The 18,998-nt window shown below is 38.2% G+C and overlaps 1 protein-coding gene across 3 annotated transcripts in view; it reads left to right on the top strand.

Moving 5' to 3' along the window:
- Positions 1-17,820, top strand: part of CAPN7 (calpain 7) — a 28,982-nt gene extending 11,162 nt beyond the window's left edge. For 2 of the 3 annotated variants that reach the window (XM_042474682.1, XM_042474683.1), the window contains exons 7-21: positions 1,814-1,940; positions 3,295-3,380; positions 5,482-5,575; positions 5,780-5,926; positions 6,586-6,692; positions 7,504-7,624; positions 7,882-8,026; positions 9,884-9,983; positions 10,855-10,990; positions 12,337-12,412; positions 13,322-13,467; positions 14,677-14,739; positions 16,168-16,298; positions 17,085-17,177; positions 17,272-17,820. In XM_042474682.1, the coding sequence (XP_042330616.1) occupies positions 1,814-1,940; positions 3,295-3,380; positions 5,482-5,575; positions 5,780-5,926; positions 6,586-6,692; positions 7,504-7,624; positions 7,882-8,026; positions 9,884-9,983; positions 10,855-10,990; positions 12,337-12,412; positions 13,322-13,467; positions 14,677-14,739; positions 16,168-16,298; positions 17,085-17,177; positions 17,272-17,416 (1,717 nt within the window). In that variant the 3' untranslated portion in view covers positions 17,417-17,820. The remainder of the gene's footprint in view (positions 1-1,813; positions 1,941-3,294; positions 3,381-5,481; positions 5,576-5,779; positions 5,927-6,585; positions 6,693-7,503; positions 7,625-7,881; positions 8,027-9,883; positions 9,984-10,854; positions 10,991-12,336; positions 12,413-13,321; positions 13,468-14,676; positions 14,740-16,167; positions 16,299-17,084; positions 17,178-17,271) is intronic. The other variant, XM_042474684.1, reaches the window with a different exon arrangement.
- The last annotated feature ends 1,178 nt before the right edge of the window (positions 17,821-18,998 follow it).

Raw genomic sequence — 18,998 nt, 5'->3', positions numbered from 1 at the left:
GAGTTGCTGGAAGTTACAATCCAACAATACCCAATAATTTCCACCCTTAATCTAAAAGAAACTAGAAGTAACATCTAAGGATCTGGAAGTAAAGTACAATGGGTCTGTGGTATCCACTGGGGCTTGATTCCAGCACTCCCCGTGGATACAAAATCCATGGATGCTCAAGTCCCATTAAATACAGTGGCCTAGTAAAATAGTGTCCCTTATATAAAATGTGAAAATGAAGGTTTGTTTTTTTGGAATTTCTGTATTTTAAAAATATTTTCAAGCTGTGGATGCTTGAATCCGTGGATGTGGAGGACTGACTGTATGTCCCAAAATGCCATTCAGTACCCATTGGCTTTGTATATTTTGTGACCACAGAATCATGAATGAATTAATAGTGTCACTTTTCCAGTGCTTCCCTAAATTGAAATTAGTTTCCTTAGTCCAAATTACCTGATACCTGTCCTCTCTGAAATTCTTCCTACATCTCTTGTGATTCTCTTATCCTACTCTTAAACCAGGAGCAGCTGAGGAATGAGGTTTTAGTCCATGGTATCACATGATAAAATAAATATATTGTTTCGTATAAAGGTACAACAAGTCTAACATTGCTATTACTTTGAATAGCACTCAGTGCTCTTGGAATTGTGTTCAGATCTAAAATTGTAAAGGAACTTGAAAAAATGTTACTTAATCACACAGCACAACTCTTTGTCTGTGATTTACTAGATCCTGAGTCATTTTTTGACCCATTTGTGGAATTGCCCAAGACTAAGATCAAATTCAGGTCTAATAAGCCAGGAACCAAATAAAGCACATCTGCTTTCTCCAACCTGCTAGTCTTCCAATGGTGGTAAAATGCAACTCCTTTCATCCGCAACTAGCATGGCCAGTCGTTGGCCAGCGGCCATGCCAGTTGGTTGGAGTGATGCTCGAATTTGGAGAAGGGTTTTGTAAGAGATTGTTGGGGTTGCAGGCAGTGAAATGTAAATAGTCAACAGGGTCTGTATCATGGTGGGCAAGCAAATTGTAAGTCAAGTAGGAGCCCAGACAAGATAAGTCAAGGAATGGAAACTAGAATACAGGAACAGGGAAGCCAGATATCACAGAGATCAAGAATATTAGGATGGGATAGCCAGACTCAGGAACTGAGGGGCTGAATGAACCGCCCCTTTGAGCACTGGATTGGGGCCACAGCCCCGATCTGGCCTTTCCATGGCGCAAAAAGGAGCAGCAAAAAAGCCGCTCGTTTTTACACTACAGAAATGGTGCCATAGCCATCGGCACAGCAGCTTTTCAGTGCTCCTTTGGTGCTGCATCATCTGGACACGATGCCAGAGGAGCACCGTGACGCCGCCCACTATGTGGTGGGGCATGCAGCGTCACACCAGCATAGAGGCAGAGTCGGGCTGTGTGTCATGCGGACACCACTCTGCTCCCATGCTGGCCTTTGATGCCGGTCTGTACAGCCCCTTAATGAATAGGTTGAGAATCTGTGGAGTAATGCTTCCTGACTTGCACTGAATCTGCACTGCAGAAATAATGCAGTTTGACACTGCTTTAACTGCTGTCGCTCAGTGCTTTGGATTACTGGGGTTTGTAATTTGTTGTGGCACCAGAACACTCTGACAGCAAAGGTGAAATATCTCACAAGACTACAAATACCAGAATTCCATAGCATTGAGCCATGGCAGTTGAACTGGTATCAAAGTTCATTATTTCTGCATTACAAATCAAGCCTAGGACTGAAAAATAATGTGTGATGATATAAGAATTTTACACTTAACAGTTCTTGATTTCAAATATGTATTTTTTTAAATTTCAGAGATAAATGTGGCAAGCTGCCTTTGTCTCCCAAGCAAAAGGCCATGTTCTCTCGATGGGTGCGGCCAGATGACATAACAAACAACCCCACTATGATCTATACTGTGTCAAGCTTCAGCATAAAACAGGTAGGGATCCATTTTTATGTCCAATCTCTTTTTTTTTTTTTCCTTTGTATCTGTCATTAGAAATTGTTAATTTTCTCATATGTTTCTGGAAGACAGTACTATTTGTTCTATGTAGCTTCTTTTCATAATTTGGAGTGCCCATTCACTCAGCTTCTGCTGTCATGTTTCCTGAAATGTATGTATATTTACTTTCTATGAAACAAAGAAGAATCTAATGTAGAATATTAATTCTGGTCCAAAACATATTGCAGAAGTAATCCAGTTTGAGACACTTTAACTGCCCTGGCTCTGTGCTAGAGAATCTTGGGAACTGTAGTTTATTGTGGCACCAGAACTCTCTGACAGAGAATACTAAGTTTTGCACAAAACTACAGTTCCCAAAATTCCCTAGCACTGAGCCAGGGCAGTTAAAGTAGTCTCAAACTGTATTAATTCTGCACTGTGTTTTAGACCTTTGACACATTAATTTTTGTAAGAGACAAACGAAAGCAGGCAAACCATGTGGCATTATTACTGGCTGGAAAGAAGACCAGCTGTCATCTTGGCCTTTCTATCCTGTTGACCTTTGGTCAGGAGCAGCAAGAAGCTATACATCTTCAGCATCTCTCTTCTGGGTTATTTAATTAGTTTTTATGGTAATTGTCGAGAAATTAGAACTGCTGTGTTGTTTGCATTCTTTGATGCAGTAGAGCCCTGCTTCTCATCACATTACATGGGAATGATGGAAGCTTGAGTTTTACAGTAAACAGCAGAATAAAACCAGTTTCATCCATTAAAAAGAAGAGAGGATATTTCCATTTGTGGTTTTACATCTGTCAGAAGATCTATATGTTTTCATACTCCAGTTGATACATATTTTAGGGTATAAGAACTTTTAGGCCAATCATGTATCACATTTTAAACAAAATGAATCATTTAAGAAATATTATCCAATATCTGAATCAAGTAAAGTTTATTGTTTAGAATGCATTTGCCTCAAATTACATCACAAGGGTTTTCTCCTTGTATTTCCTGTGAATTTTGAAAGCAAAATAGTTTGGTGTTCTGAAGTCTCTTGGATTTGTTTCCTACTCTATAGTACATCCTTATTTTCTCTTTGGGTATTTTGTACAGCGGGCCCTTCACTTATGCGGAGGATCCGCGTATGCTTGCACCCCATTGCAAACAATGGGGCATGTGCTCACAAACTGGGGCAGCATGTGCACGACAGGTGGGCACACTATTACTTTAATTGTTGCGCGGCTTCCGCCTAAGCTGAAAGCCACATATAGTGTGCCCATGTATGTCACGGGTGCACTGTATTAAGAGAATATAGGGTATAAATAAAGTAATGAAATAAATCCTTGCTTTTCAGACAATCGTGTCCGACTGTTCTTTTGTAGCTTCACTTGCTATTAGTGCAGCATATGAGCGACGATACAATAAGAAGTTGATTACCAGGTATGCTCTTTGTTTCAGATAACATGTAGAGATAAGATACTTTATTATATTTTTGTTTCATTTTTATTTTTGGGTTTGGGTCTGTGCTCTGTGTGAATTCTGTGATGATTTCAACTTGCTCTAGAAACCTGTTTCAGAGTTTCAGCTGCTCAGGTGTACCTATGATTTCCTCTGGGAGCTCTCTTTTATTCCTTTCACAGTACCTGAAACATAGGGCTTTATTTGCAAGTACTTGAGCGTTTACAATGATTCCTAAATTCTGGAACTCTGGGGTCCTGGAGCACCGAAGTCCACACTCCAGGACTGAAGAGAAACAGGAGGACTTGGCACTGCAGATTTAAAATTATACAATGAGGCGTGTGGACTTACAAGATGTCAATAGCTGATTGGTTAAGTTTGAAAAAAAAGAAAATATGGAAGGATGTAACCTCAAATCTAGCTGGCATGCATACGTATGGTATAACAAGTACAAAATGCATAAAGATTTTAAAGACCACTACATTAGAACATTGTATTGTTCTAAGAATATAATCAAAATATAAAAGGAAAGGATAGTAAGAAAATCCCTCTTTGGATATCCCTTCATGAAGGACTTTATAGCAGATGGAGAAGAGCACATGAAATGTGGCTCTTTTATAGAGATCTTTTTAAAATTTATGGACATGAATTTAAATTTAAATCAAGAGAATAATTATTTGTGGAAGGGATTGACTGTGAATGTTTCTCTATTGCCAGTTACATGAATGATATAAGATGGATAAAAAAAAAACTTGAAGCCTTCGAATTACAGAAATCAGGACTGGAGAGTACAATATTTGAAAAACACAACCACAGAATTGCAAAATTTTATAAATTACTACTGAAAAGGAATTTGGAACAAGAGACAGTTAAAGATAGGATGACAAAATGGGCACAAAACACTGGACACCCTATTAGCTTTGAAAACTGGGGGAAATCAGTTTTGTATCTTCTTAATATATTATTTATGCTTAATGATAAGCATAATGATAATGATGATAAGACAGAAAAATATTCAAAGATCATCCTGTACATTAATGGCAGCAAGGATCTACTATGCACAAAACCAGAAAAACTGATACTCCAACAATTGATGATTGACTAATTAAATTATATGTTATGATTAGCTTAGATAAATTAACAGTAATGATTAAAGGAGAATTAACGATACTGATTAAAAGAGAATCAATGTCCAAACATGAAAATAACTGGAAAGAATTGATACTGTATATTGGAAAGAAAAATGGAGCCAGATTGCAGTCCTACTGCTGGAAAGCTAAAGATGTCAAAACTTAGTATTTAAAATTTAAGTTATCTGTGAATATGGAGGTTAATTTTAATTGTCAAGAACAACATGGTATTTACTATGCCCTTGCTATTCTATAAATAAATGTGTAATTGTGAAATGAGGGATGTAGTGGTAATAAATAGGGATCGTAATTAAGAGAAAGAAATTAAAAAGTTTAAAGTAGAACCAGCACTGAGGAGGAGAGGAGGTCACATTTTGTAAGCATATAGTTAAAGATATCTGGTATAGACTACTTTTTATATTTAGATTATTTAAATATTATTGGTATAATGTTGAACAATATTGTCTGTATCTTGATGTTATTTGTCTGTTTTTTGTTTTTTATTTTTTAATCAAGATAAATGTCAAAGATGATGCCTAAATTCAGCCATGTACATTTCAGAATCCTTAGTTTTCATACCACAAAAAGCTATTGTCATCCTTAGTTTGTGAGTTGTTTAATTTGTTGTGATTGCCATAAAATGGAGAGTGAAACAAACAGGAAGTTGTCCACCAAACATCAAAAAGTAGCAATGATTTGTGGTTGCTATAAATTTACCGTACTTTCTCTTTTTTAACCCACTTTTGTTGTCTCTTGTGTTTCTCCCTTGAGAGTTTTCTTTTTCAGTATAATAAGGGAAAAGTAAATGCTAAAAACTTTACAATGCCATGCTTCCATGAGCTTTTAAGTTGACAACACTGGCTTGAAATGAACTTGCCTGATTCATAGCATTTCTGCAAAATATTGACTACACTTTTTTTTTATCACACCATTATCCCTCTTCTTCAAAATAGCATCATTTATCCACAGAATAAAAAAGGAGAGCCAGAATATAATCCTTGTGGGAAATATATGGTGAAGCTACACATCAATGGTGTTCCTAGGAAGGTAAGGAATTTAGTGTTTAACTAGATGTAATAAGGGTTGCACTCTTACACGTTACATAAATTTCACAATTCTTTGTAAGATTATATTGACTGGGTTCTGGGACGTGTACCTGGTCTTCTTCAAAGCACCATGACAAGTCCAGCTGTTGCAGCCTCCTTGTTTGGACTGTCTTCTTGACCCTGCTCTTTGTCTTGTTTTCTCCAGGTAATTATCGATGACTTTTTACCAGTAGATCACAGTGGAGAACTTCTTTGCTCTTATTCAAACAACAAAAATGAACTTTGGGTATCACTGATAGAAAAGGCTTACATGAAAGTCATGGGAGGCTACGATTTCCCGGGATCAAATTCGGTGAGTACCAGTTTATTCTTGTCAAACAGATGTTGGCTAGAGAAAATGACATAGATGGTTGGAGTCAGGGGTCTTATTGTGATTTTTTCAACATGGCAAACTATCTCTATTGGAACAAGTGCTATTTTGAATCTGCATAAGTGTGGGAATGATGCTAGAAATATGAAATACCTTTACTAAGGCCTGTTACTCTTCAAATTCTAGGTATCTAATGCATTTGAGTCCCCTGTTTTCCTAATATTTGGGTCTTTAACCCTTAATACTATAACATTTTCAGCTTAATTTTTGCATCCATAAGGAAATCACATTTAATACCCAACTTAATAAAAGGAATGGAATCATATCTTGTAGTCCTGTCTTTTCTGAATGGCAATCTGAATATTCTTGATGTTCTACAGGCTGTGGTGCTTCCAACAAATCAGCTTGCAAACCACTCTCCTGTGGATTAGCATTGAGTACTTATAGAAAATTTTATGCATGCCTGCACTTGAAAATAAACTAAATCTAAAAAGGGTCAGAATAGGAGCTGTTGTTACTAAAATGAATGCTTGTTGAAAACTATAAAGGTGGTAGTGGTTTTTTTATGTCTGTTGTACTAACATTGATATGATTATTATGTACTCTCTTTTTGTTGCTAATGAAGGCTGTTTATGTTTCAGAATATTGATCTACATGCGTTAACTGGCTGGATACCTGAAAGGATTGCTATGCACTCAGACAATCAAAGTTTTAACGAAAACAGTTCCTTCAGAATGCTTTACCAAAGGTAACTTATTGCAAGTTTTAAAAAGCTGCAGGCACAGTATGATAAACACAATAGCTTAACAATATTTTTTCATTGGATCTTTTGTTGATGGCATTTTTACATTTTTTTAAAAAGGGTGTGAGAATTTTTGGCTCTCTGTTATGACTATGTTCTTATTGAGAGAGTGATTTAGAAGGTGGCATGTTTGGGCTAAAAAAAGAGCCAACATGATATAATGGTTTGAGTGTTGTACAACTAGGACAATGGGAGATCAAGGCTTGAATTCCCGATCAGCCATGGAAACCCATTGGGTGACCTTTAGCAAGTCTCAGGCTCAGAAGAAGTTTGTAAAAACTGACATATTTTTCGCTATATATCATCCTTGTTTGGACTAAGATAGAGAGTTGTAAACATTTTTCACTAGTTCAATAATATCAGGGTGCAAAGTTGAGGTTGTTGTGTGTTTGATATTCAGGCTTGTTGTAATTCAGGTGCCATAAGTAGACATGGATTACTTCTAGCAAGTGATTGAAAACTGGCTTCATTATAAGTTTTAGGAACTAAAGTTCTTCTGGAATATATTGTACATGCTAGAATTTCTGGAGTTAAGTTTCTGCTCTCTTTTCCACTCCAAGGCAATACAGAAATACTTCAGATAAATTAATAACTACTCTCAAACCTCTGAATGGCATGAATTATGTCATTAAACATTCCCAAATGCCCTCTGTCTTTTTCCTCATCCTTCAGAGTAGTATATGAACAATAAGAATCAGACTAATCCATCTTTTTGTAAGCAAAACCTAAAGCAAATTTTCTTATTCTTGGTGGCCAGATTTCACAAGGGGGATGTGCTTATTACAACAGCTACAGGAATGATGACTGAAGAGGAAGGAGAAAGATGGGGTTTAGTGCCAACCCATGCCTATGCTGTTTTGGATATTAGGGAACACAAGGTACACCGTGAATAACTTTTTGAAATGCCTTTTTCAAATTGACAGTTTGTTTTGTGTTGTGCCTTTGTAACACTGCTCAAAAGAGGGGAAGATTTAGAATATTGTTTCCAGATTAAATTTATCCAATTTATTGTGACGTACAAAAACAACCTTGTGATTACAGTGCTTTAATGTTCAATTATATTTGGGTTCCTGTACTTTTAAAAAGAAATGTGCAAATAGAGTAACTGAAATTATTTGTACATCCTGTTTTCCAGGGACTACGATTCCTCCAGTTAAAAAATCCCTGGAGCCACCTACGCTGGAAAGGAAGATACAGCGAGAAAGATATGAAGAACTGGACCCCTGAACTTCAGAAATACTTGAATTTTGATCCCAGAACAGCTCAAAAAATAGACAATGGTAAATAGGTGGTAAACACAGTTCTAAATGCCTGGCTCACTTGTCCCCACGTCCATCTTGTGGAACAAGATAGAGATTAAAAATTATTGAGGAAATGTCATCTTCACAGCAGGATCACAACTATGCATCCCAGCCCTTCTGTCTGAAATGGACAGGGAAACTGGGGTTTGTTCACTATTAATTTCAAAGATTACTACAAGTGGCCCTCCGTATCACAGATTCTGCATCTACAATTCTAATATCCATGGCTTGAAAATATTTTCTTAAAAATTATAAAAAGCAAACCTTGATTTTGTCATTTAATATGAAGGACACCGTTTTATTGTGCCATTATAGTTAAGAAGACAAGCATCCACGGATTTGATATTCATGGAGGTTCTGGATACCAAGGACCCACAGTACTGAACATTTTACATTTTACTTTGCAAAAGAAAAGCTTTAAACAAACTGCATTTTGATTTTTAAATGATGGGTGAGGACTGCAAAAACAAATTAAATTGTAAAAATGTCTGGGTAAATTAAACTCTCCACCCTTTTTTAAGAAACAGAAGCTAACAAGTACTGAGAAGAAACCTTATACTGTTTCTCAGCAGACAGAACATGGTAGACTGATTTCATTAATACACATAGTCTAGCCAAGCATCTGGCTCAGACTGTTATTCAGTGCATGGTTTCCCGGAAGTAAACACCACTGAATTCAGTGGGGCTTTCCGAAAACATTCTTGCGATCACAATGTCTCAGTTTTCTTCTTTCTAATGTTACAGTGGACTCTTGCTATCTGCTGGGGTTTGGTTCCAGGACACTCCATGGATGCCGAAATCCATAGGTGCTCAAGTCCCATTATATAGTAAAATGGTGTCCCTTATATAAAATGGCAAAATGTAGGTTTCCTGTTTGGATTTTCTTTTGAAATATTTTCAAGCCATGTCTGGTTGAATCTGCAGCATCCATGGATAAGGAGAGCCAACTGAAATGTATTTCAACTGTGTCAAAACATAGTTTTACATGGAATGTGTTTTCTTTCTCATTGTTTAAATAGACACTGATGTATAATTTCACTCTACTGCTGACATACAGAAAATTCTAGGGCAGTAGGGGAAATATTTGGGGGCTTTCTGGTTTTGAGAGATGCAGAGTATCCCAGCCTCGGGTTAAGATGTACAGTCTGCCCTCAGTATCTGCGGACGATCCGTTCCAACAGCCCCCTTCCCCCCACGTACACCAAAACCCATGGATGCTCAAGTCCCATTGTTCCTAATGAGCAAGCATTAGGGACAAATGCACTGAAGTCCTCCCTCCTTCCCTCCCTCCCCTTTCCTTCCTTGCTTCCTTCCTCTCTCTATCCCTCCCCTTCAGAAGCTTCTTCCCTGGGCTTGGCTTCAGGGGCAGGTGTGGAGGCAGAGGCTGGAGCCCCATTGGCCAGAGGGAGCCGGGGCTGGGGCTGGGGCTTGGGGCTCAAATGTTGGGCTGTGAGGGGGTTCCCAAGACCTGGCTCCAACTCCCTCCAGCCAATGGGACTCAAGGCCTCCACCGCCGCACCGCCCCAAAGCCAAGCCCAAGGAAAGAGCCTAGGATGGGGAGGGCGGGATTGAGGACTTCAGTGCAGTTGTCCCTAATGGCGGAGAAGCTCTGTGCCCATGACGCCATTGGAGGCAACGCTGGCTTGCTGTCCACAGATGCTCACACCCACAGATGGCAAATCCTCAGATATCAAGGTCCCACTGTACATCTATGTTCTAAAAGAATGTACTTTTCTGCCTTTTAATTTGCAGGATTTTTGACTTTTGCCTTTTGGTGATGTGTGTGTTAATTGGCATGTTGATCATATTTTGACCTGTATCTTTCTTCTATTGTAGGGATTTTTTGGATCTCCTGGGAAGATCTTTGCAAGTATTATGATGTTATTTATTTGAGCTGGAATCCAAGTCTTTTTAAGGAATCAACATGCATTCACAGGTTTGTCCAATAGAAAAGCATGCAAAATCATTATGTTCCAATCATATAATTTTATTTTCCTGTATACTCTAATGGGGCATATCTCTATGTAAATGTATATCAGAGAGTATATTGGATTAATGAAGTATGACGCATGATTAAGTCTAAGATAGACATGTAATTTTTCCTTCATGTTCCTTCCCCATCACTGTTATTTCTGTATTTAAGCATTTAATTTCCTCCTTACATTTGTTCCTTCATCCTGAAGCATCTAAGAAGACCCAAGGCCTCTTCATACATCTTTGAAAAACTGTATTCTTTATGGAGACCTTCCTCACATTCAGAGAACTACCCCAAGTATAAGTGTCTGAGTATTTAGTATTTACATTTCTATACCACTTATCAATCAACTCAGCACTCTCTAAGCAGTTTACAGTCTGTAAGCCAACTACCCTCAACAAGCTGGGTACTCATTTTAGCAACCTGCAAAAAGATAGAAGACTGAGTCACCCTTGGAGCCTTGGGATCGAACTTGTAACTCAAATATTTGATATTTGATACATTCAGAAAATTACCCCAGATATGTGACTGAGTGTTGTAACTCAGATATTGGTATTTCCCAGTGTATAGAATTGAATTACTGTGACACATCATGCAGCCATTACTGCTCAGCATTCATAGATTTTCTGCAGCTGGTTTGCTTTGATCCTTGTAAGACTAGTGTTTCTTCCTGATTAATATTTTACACAGTCCCTGCCATTTGAAATTAGTGGCATAGGTGGAAAAAATGCATTTAAGGAGAAATGAAAATTTGTATGAAGAAATTGCAGTTTCTTTAGATGTTATTTGCATCATTCACCTCCACTTCTTTCTCTTTCCCTCTCTCTTTTAGTACCTGGGATGCAAAACAGGGTCCTGCGAAGGATGCTTATAGCTTGGCCAATAATCCACAGTACAAACTGGAAGTTCAGTGCCCACAAGGTGGTGCTGCTGTGTGGGTTCTTCTCAGCAGACACATTACAGACAAGGTGTTCATTTTCTGCTTTTCCAAATACATAATGTAGAAGTGCAGTTTAGCCCTAGAAGTGCCAGTTTCATGACTTGTGATACCATGAGGAGGAGGGCAAGAAGAACACTGTTTGTCTATTGATATCTTCTTGGGAAGCCCTTCTAGTTGTCCCATAACCCATACAGGTATATCTGGTGGGAACAAGAGAGAGCATCTTCGCTGTAGCTGTTCCTAAGCTCTGGAACTCCCTTCCTAGAGAGATTAGAGTGGTGCCCTCCTTGCTATTCTTTCATAGATAACTGAAGACCTTTTTGTTTTCCTAGGCCTTTGAGGTCTGACAGCTCAAAAGGAAAAAGTCTTTTATATGCTCTTTTTAAATCTGTGGTTGATCTTTTCAATGATTAGTTTTTAACTGCTTTTAATTTTATTGAATTCCTCCTGGAAGTCAAGATGATGAAATGAAAAAACTCTTATACTTTGACAGCATCATTAGAAGGTGTAACTCACTCAAAAAGACATTAATGCTTAGAAAGTTGGAGGGGATTAGAAAGAAAGGAAAACCACACATTGGATTGCTAGACTCAGGGAGGTCACAGGCATGAATCTACATGACGTAAGCAAAACAGTGGATATGGGGTCTTGGAAATGTGTCATCCACAGGTTTACCATGAGTCAGGGCCAACTCACAGGCAGTTAACAACAACTACAGAATTTTATTGACAATTTAACTACGTTTTAATTTTTGTATCAAGTCATTTTTTAGCTATACTTGTTTTGACCTTTGTAAGCAGCCTTGAATCTCTGACTGGGAAGAAGGTGGAATATAAATTATACCAACAAGAACAGCACATTACACATAATTCTTTCCATTCCACTAACTGCAACCAAGCTGCTGCTTGTATTTCCTGCAGATGCATTGGTAATTCCCAAGATGTTTAATGAGATGTACCATAGGAGAACACCTATTGTGCTGTGAGAAATTAAATGACAAGCTTTTGTGAGGCAAGAGTTTTGCTTATAGAAAGGTTAACTGCTATATCCCTGTATAAACCCATACTTGACTCTTAAAAACTTGCTTCCAATTAGCCTCCTGCTGATGTTCTAATTTGCATGCCTATATCAGTGGCTGTTGGATCTGAAGGCAGGTCATCCTTGAATGCTCTAAAAGTAAAGCCTGTCAGGTAGAAGCATGAATTTGCCTGTCAGAAATCTGGGACACAGAGACTGCATCAGCATTTTGGACTGCAGGTGAATTACAGAAAAGTCAGGCATTAGATGAATAAGAAAGTAGAGACCACAAATACATATTGTTTATACCCTGGGTATAAACTAGTAAAGTTGTATTTGTAATTGATTTTTGTGCAGGATGATTTTGCACGCAATCGAGAATTCATCACAATGGTTGTATACAAAACAGATGGAAAAAAGGTTTACTACCCTGGTAAGTGTAAACATCTCACCTCCCCATATGACAGAGTGGACCCAATTTTGGCCTCTGGGGCCACACAAACTGCCAGAAATGCCCCTCCCATAAAAATCCACTTCTGGTTACAAAACCAAGCATGTTTATATCGGAGGTGCTATTTAAAGATAAATTGCTGGTCTGGGAGACTTCAAAAAGAAACATTTCACCATTTGGGGGGGTTTGGGGCCAGAATGATACTTTTTAGCAAAGTCTTATTATTATTAAAATAAATAATAATAAATAAAATATTTATTTATATCCCTCCTCTCCCTACCAGGATCTAGGCGGGTAACAACAGTCCAATACAACAGATATACAGACAATAATAAAATTTCCTTAATTCCCTTAACCCTCCCTCCTTCTCCTAAAAAATATACATAAACATCAAGATACAATACAATATCCTCAATACAGTGTACTTAGTTACAAGGATCGACACAGCTCAGTCTACACTGGGATGGGGAAGATGTACCTGCAGATCACATGCAGCCTTCACATCCATTTTTGTGGGCCCCATTACCTCTGCCACTGGTATTGGCAGCCACCATCACCCTAATTCACACTGTCAGAACTGCAACATCTTTTTTTCTGTTCTTCCCTTATCACTTTCTACCCTACAGTTTCACAGGGCATCGTGGTACAAAAGACACTCTACCACTCTTCTGTACCGTACAGAGACAATGTAGTTACAGCCAGATTTTTTCTACTACTGCAGGTGGCAGCAAAGGCAGTGACTGCCATCAAATTTCAGTGGTAGCAACAGCAGAAAGTTAAACTGTAGTGCTTCCTCCAAAGAATTCCCCAATCATAGGAAGTTGCCCACCCTTTAATCTAACCTAAAGATTTTTTCAAACATGAATCTAAAAATGTCTTTTGTTTTTTCAGCTGATCCACCACCATATATTGATGGTATTCGAATCAATAGTCCACACTATCTGACCAAGATGACATTGACTTCTCCAGGGACTCATACGTTCACACTGGTGGTTTCTCAGTATGAGAAACAGAACACAATTCACTATACCCTCAGGGTATGTACTTACAAACACCCTTGCAAGTAAGACTTGGAGGCGCTAGGAAGAATGGTTGCCACAGCCATCAAATCAGGGAGTCTGCTTTGGGGTAATTCTTACAACAGATGGCTAAGCACATTATTATAGAGCCCTGCTCTATGGGGTGATGTAGAGATTTTTAATTTTATATAAACTTCGTACAAATGATACAGGTAGAAATTGCTGTAGCAAAAAGTTCTTACATACTAAGTCTCAATTCTTCAAGAATTTGTATGTGCTGATTGTGAATGCATGATGACTTGAAGTGGCTTGAAGAAATCTTATTTATGTGATTGCAGCCATCAGATACAGATTTGTCTGTATTTAGTGACCTTTCCATGTGCACTGGCTATTGGTCTGCCTAGGGTCAGGGTAAAAGTTAACCACTGGAATTAAACCTGAAGAAAATTTATAAGTGAATTTGTCAGTTTTCCCTTGTTTACAACATCTGAAGAACCAATAAGGTTTCAAAGTTGTGAAAATCTTGCAAGGCAATACCTTACTTTTGCATTATGCCTTGTGTTGCATATGGCCCATAGTTGTGGCCTACAGACAAAGGTATTGGCCGTTACTAAAAGCTGCCTAATATGCCACTGCAGGCCTAAAAAAGAGAGGACAGTTTATATTCTGTGTGTGTCAGCCCCCTTCCTGTAAAATAGTTTTGAAGGGTGTTTCCCCCCCCCCCCTTAAAAGTTTTACTTTTTGTGTAGAAAAGGAAGACAAAAACAACTATTTTCATAGTTAAATATGTGTGGTTAAAAAAGGTGCCATGACTGCTTTGAAGAACCAGAAGATTGCTACAGGCAAGACTGTCACTGTTCTAACCATTATTGATTGGGGATTGTCTTATATTTTTTGGTTTGGTTTTTTGAATTGCTGTTTGTTTGTTTTTTGGAGCACCCAGATCATGGGATTCCTCTCAAAAGGAAGCTGTTCTCTCTCTTTCTCCCTCTTTTTAAAATTAAAGGAAGCAATAGTGAAAGTACTATAAATAATAATAAATAATTCTCACATATTTTACAAGATATGCAAAAGTATTTCTTGAAAAAATCTATGTACATGTGATTTTCATTCAGAAAGATACCATAGTTTCCACTCAGTTCCAACACTATATTTTCTTATAAGAGTTCCTTTTGTTTTTTGCAATATGAACAATTCTACATTGTTTTTCTTTTTGCTTTAACACAGGTGTATTCAGCATGCAAATTTACCTTCTCTAAGATCCCAACACCATATACAGTATCCAAAAGGGTAAGGAATGATTGGATTCATTCTAGTCATCCAGGAGCATTGGGTGATGGGAGATAGATGCACAAAATAAGACACAAGTTCTAGACGTATGAAGAGAACTGCCTTGCAAGAGGGCAGTCCTGACAAGCTATTGTTGAAACTCAATAGAACTCAGAGCTGCTATCTATTAATGAGTAAGAATTACTTGCAAAACAGCCAACTGTACTTATTAAACTATATTACAAGCTTGTATGTATATTGCAGTCCTCACTTTTTCTTTCTTCACAAAATTAACATTTGTAAAAGAGAAGAAAATACTTGTTTGATTTGTATGCTGATGAACAAAGAAAAACCATTGCTGAAGAGAGGTAAATTTATGTTTGAACTGAATACTGTTGGACTGAAGAAGAACTGCAAAATAGTTGACTTCAGATTTGCCATCTCCATGTGTTTTCTGGGCTACCTAGAATTCCTTCCACACATTTCACGTTGACTTTGTACATTGGAGGATTTTTTTAAGAATCTTGAACAGCAATTTATTACAATGAATTATCATATAAGTACAGTTGGTTGTTTTGCAAATAATTTCCATTGCTTGTTGTGTTCTGTCAGTGTCATTCCATTTCTCTTGGGATATGGTAAATGAAGTGGGTGCTGACTTTTTTTTGGTGTATCTCTTAATACAGCAGTGGGGAATTAGACTGCAGCTCCCATAATCCCAAGATCATATAGCCAAAGGTGAGGACTGATGGAAATTACAGTCCAACAACATATGGAGAGTGATATCTTCCAGTCTCTGCTCTAAAGTCTTGTCTGGTCATAGGATTTTCATGGTAAAAAAAAATTCAGAAGTAGTTTATCTGTGCCTCCTTCTGTACAGTAGTAACAAGCGTTATCTGTGGTCTCTAAGAGTTCCACCTCCTTCTGCCCTGTAGCTGTTCGGCACTTTTCGTCTGGCTCCTCCGCAAAAACCTATCTGACAGGAGAACCTACTAGCAGCACCTCTACCATCAGCATAGCCTCTTTGCTCACACAGTTTTACCACCACAGTGGGAGCTTGCAATCCTACTACCATGTAAAGGTGATGGATCCAAAGCCTTAGTTTGCCCTGTTTAAAATATATTACGTGGGCTTCTTGCACTCTGCGGTGAGAATCAAGTGAAACGCAACAGTCCCTCTTTTAAAGAATTTAAGCAATTCAAGGTTTTTAAGGGACCTGAACTAAAGGAAGAGCACATTTTTCCATCCTTTTAATATGATTTATCATATTTTCTATGGAATAGACAGTATGATTAGAACAAAAAGTTAATCTGACTTGTAGTGTAATTTGAGTCACTTTGAAACTGATACTCTAATGATCCTTGAAGGTTGGAAAGGGATGTAGAGGAAGGTTAAATTAAATACTGCATTTATATATGAATGCTAAGAACTGAACTGACTTGCCTTCAGGTGAATGGACAGTGGAAAGGTCGCAGTGCTGGCGGATGTGGCAATTTTAGAGAGACCTCCAAGAACAATCCTATTTACCAGTTCCAGTTGGAAAAGACTGGTTCACTCCTTATTGAGCTCAGAGGACCAAGGTTGGTGCAGAATAAAACAAGTAGCTCAGTAAAGTGCAATATGATACCTTCATTTAAGACTTGTTATGCAACAATGTTTAATATTGATAGAATTCAAAGACATAGCCATTTTAGTCCAGATCAGTACGCAAAGGGATCCTGCAGTAACTTTGAGACTATTGTTTGCTAATGCTATTGCAAACTGAGAGCAGATTGTAGCATAAGCTTTTGTAGACTTGTCTGCTTCATCAGCCTGCAAAGCTTAGGCTACCAGCATCTTTTTTCTCAGTGTCAAAGGCCCTATACAGACAGGCCAAAATAAAGCTGCTTCGGGTCACTTTGGAGGTATGCTGTTTACATGATGCATGCGTCCTAAGAGTCCGGAAGCTGCACCAAAGCTGTGCACCAGTCCTTAGGACTGGATCATGGCTTTGGTGCGGCTTCCGGGCTCTTAGTATGCATGCATTATTTATTTTGGCCTGTCAGTATGGGGCCAAAGTTACTATAAGATTCCTTTGTATAATGTTACATATTGTGTTTGTTTTAGTCCACCTGTGAGGGTCTAATCAGTTATTGACCACACATCTTCAGCCAATATTTATAGCAATAAAAACTAGAAAGCTTTTTTTAAAAAATGCTGTTTTTAAAGGTGCAGAATTATGCACTCGGTCAGTCCAAAATCTTTCACAGAATTGCACAGGTAACCCTGGAAAATAACTTTTTATCCTTTAACATTGTTTTCCATAATAACTTATGCTTTTATGCTGTTGTGTCCAAAAGGCAATCCAACTTCTGCTCAATTCACAGGCAATATAGCGTTGGACTTGAACTTGTGACAGTCTCTACAATAGGAGACCCAGGTCCTTTGGGCTTTCAGAAAAAGAACAGCGGTGATTACAGGTATCATCTTGTTTGACTTACACATATTTGATTGTATAATTCTGGGTCTTGTATTAAGTTTGTTCCTCTCTCTTTTTCTTTTTTTCCTTTGAAGGTGTGGATTTTGCTATCTGGAAGTTGAGAGTGTATCTGCTGGTGTTTACAATATTATTCCAAGCACTTTTCTCCCCCAGCAGGAAGGACCATTTTTCTTGGACTTTAATAGTGCTACTCCTCTCAAAATATCACAGCTGCAATGAGGTAGCTTTGCTTCATGACCTAAGAATATGGCAGAACTGATAATCTGAATGATTTACCAGTGCACAATCAAAGAAATCCCTAAGAAAATGTTTACATGAGATGTATAAACAGAATATGGAATCTTTTACAGGCAATAACACCTCCAAGTTGGAGCTCCCAGATCCTCTGTTGGACAGTACAGCCTCTGAAAGTGTAGAAGTTGGGATAACCCCTTATTTTACCTGTGCTGTTTCTTAAATTGTACCAGAGTAGAGGGCAAGAAGAGGAAAGTGCTCAAATTTTATCTTGTTTGTGTGAAATAACCTTGATATCTTTTCTCTTCTGTCCAACCAGCTCACTTCTTAAACTTTGTTTTTTTTTCAAATGTTAAGATAAAAGTACCTCCAGTTCTGTTCATCTGGGATACCTGAATTGGTGAAAATCTTTTGTTTTATCACATAGTCTGATCTGTCTCTGATCAGATGCAGTGTGCTTTGGTTGCCTGTACTTTGTTATTTGCTGCTGATGAGTAGGTTAAACGCAATCACTATTCTCTAGAAAACGTTTTGCAAGGGATTCAGGAAATTGCTTAGAAGAGAAAGGCAAGGTTATGTGACATCACTGAAGGAATGGCATCTCACTTCTGACTTTATCTTGAGTTACCTCTTTGCCTTGTTCAGATATCTTTCCTCAAGCCACTTTAAATAAGGGATACCATTTTCCTATGCCATTGTATCTAATGGAACTTGAATATCCATGAATTTTGTTATCTACAAGAACCAAACCCAGCATATAATGATACCACAGCCTCCTTGCCATTAGTTGCAAAGGAGAAATAGAACAGGATATCATCAGCATACTGATGACACCCAACTTCAAAGATCTGGATGACATATCCCAGCAACTTCATGTTGATGTTGAAAAGCATAAAAGAAGACGGTATTGGCCCCTGTGGAACACCACAAACTAATGGCCAAAAGCCTGCACAACAGTCCCCCAGCATCACCCTCAGTCAAGAAATACCAGAACCACTGTAAAGCAATGGTCCTAAGTCCCATATCAGCCACATTGATTGATGGTATCAAATGCTGCTGAAAGATCCAGGAGAATCAGTAAGTTTTTCCCCAGCACTAACAGGATGCACTCCCTTTGTCTAGCTCTCTGTGTAGGTCATTCACCAAGGCAGCCAGTGGTGTTTCTGTCACATAATCAGGCCTGAACCCAGATTGAAATGCATCCATGTAATCCATTTCATCCAAGAAACCCTGGAATTGTGTTGCCACTGCTCTCTCTAGGACCTTACTTAGAAAAGGAAATTAGAGACTGGCCAATAGTTACCTAGGGTGGTGGGGTCCAATCAAGTTTTTTTCTGCAAAGTCTTACAATTGCTTCTTTTAGAGAGAACATAGCAATCTTTCAAAGAAGCATTTTCATCCTCTTCCTAAAATTGTCTTCATTAATTTAGCCTTTCCCGTCAGTGTTGATTTGTTCTGTGCCAAAATTAATTCATCGCCACTCCTTTCAATCCATTTTTCCTAGTTCCACTACCATCAAGGGGCACTCAGTTGGACATTCAGTTGGTTGCTGAGACCCTGTGAGTTT

Source organism: Sceloporus undulatus, chromosome 6 (assembly GCF_019175285.1).
Source record: "Sceloporus undulatus isolate JIND9_A2432 ecotype Alabama chromosome 6, SceUnd_v1.1, whole genome shotgun sequence".
NCBI classification, from domain to species: domain Eukaryota; kingdom Metazoa; phylum Chordata; class Lepidosauria; order Squamata; family Phrynosomatidae; genus Sceloporus; species Sceloporus undulatus.
This window is presented reverse-complemented; position numbering and strand designations above follow the sequence as displayed.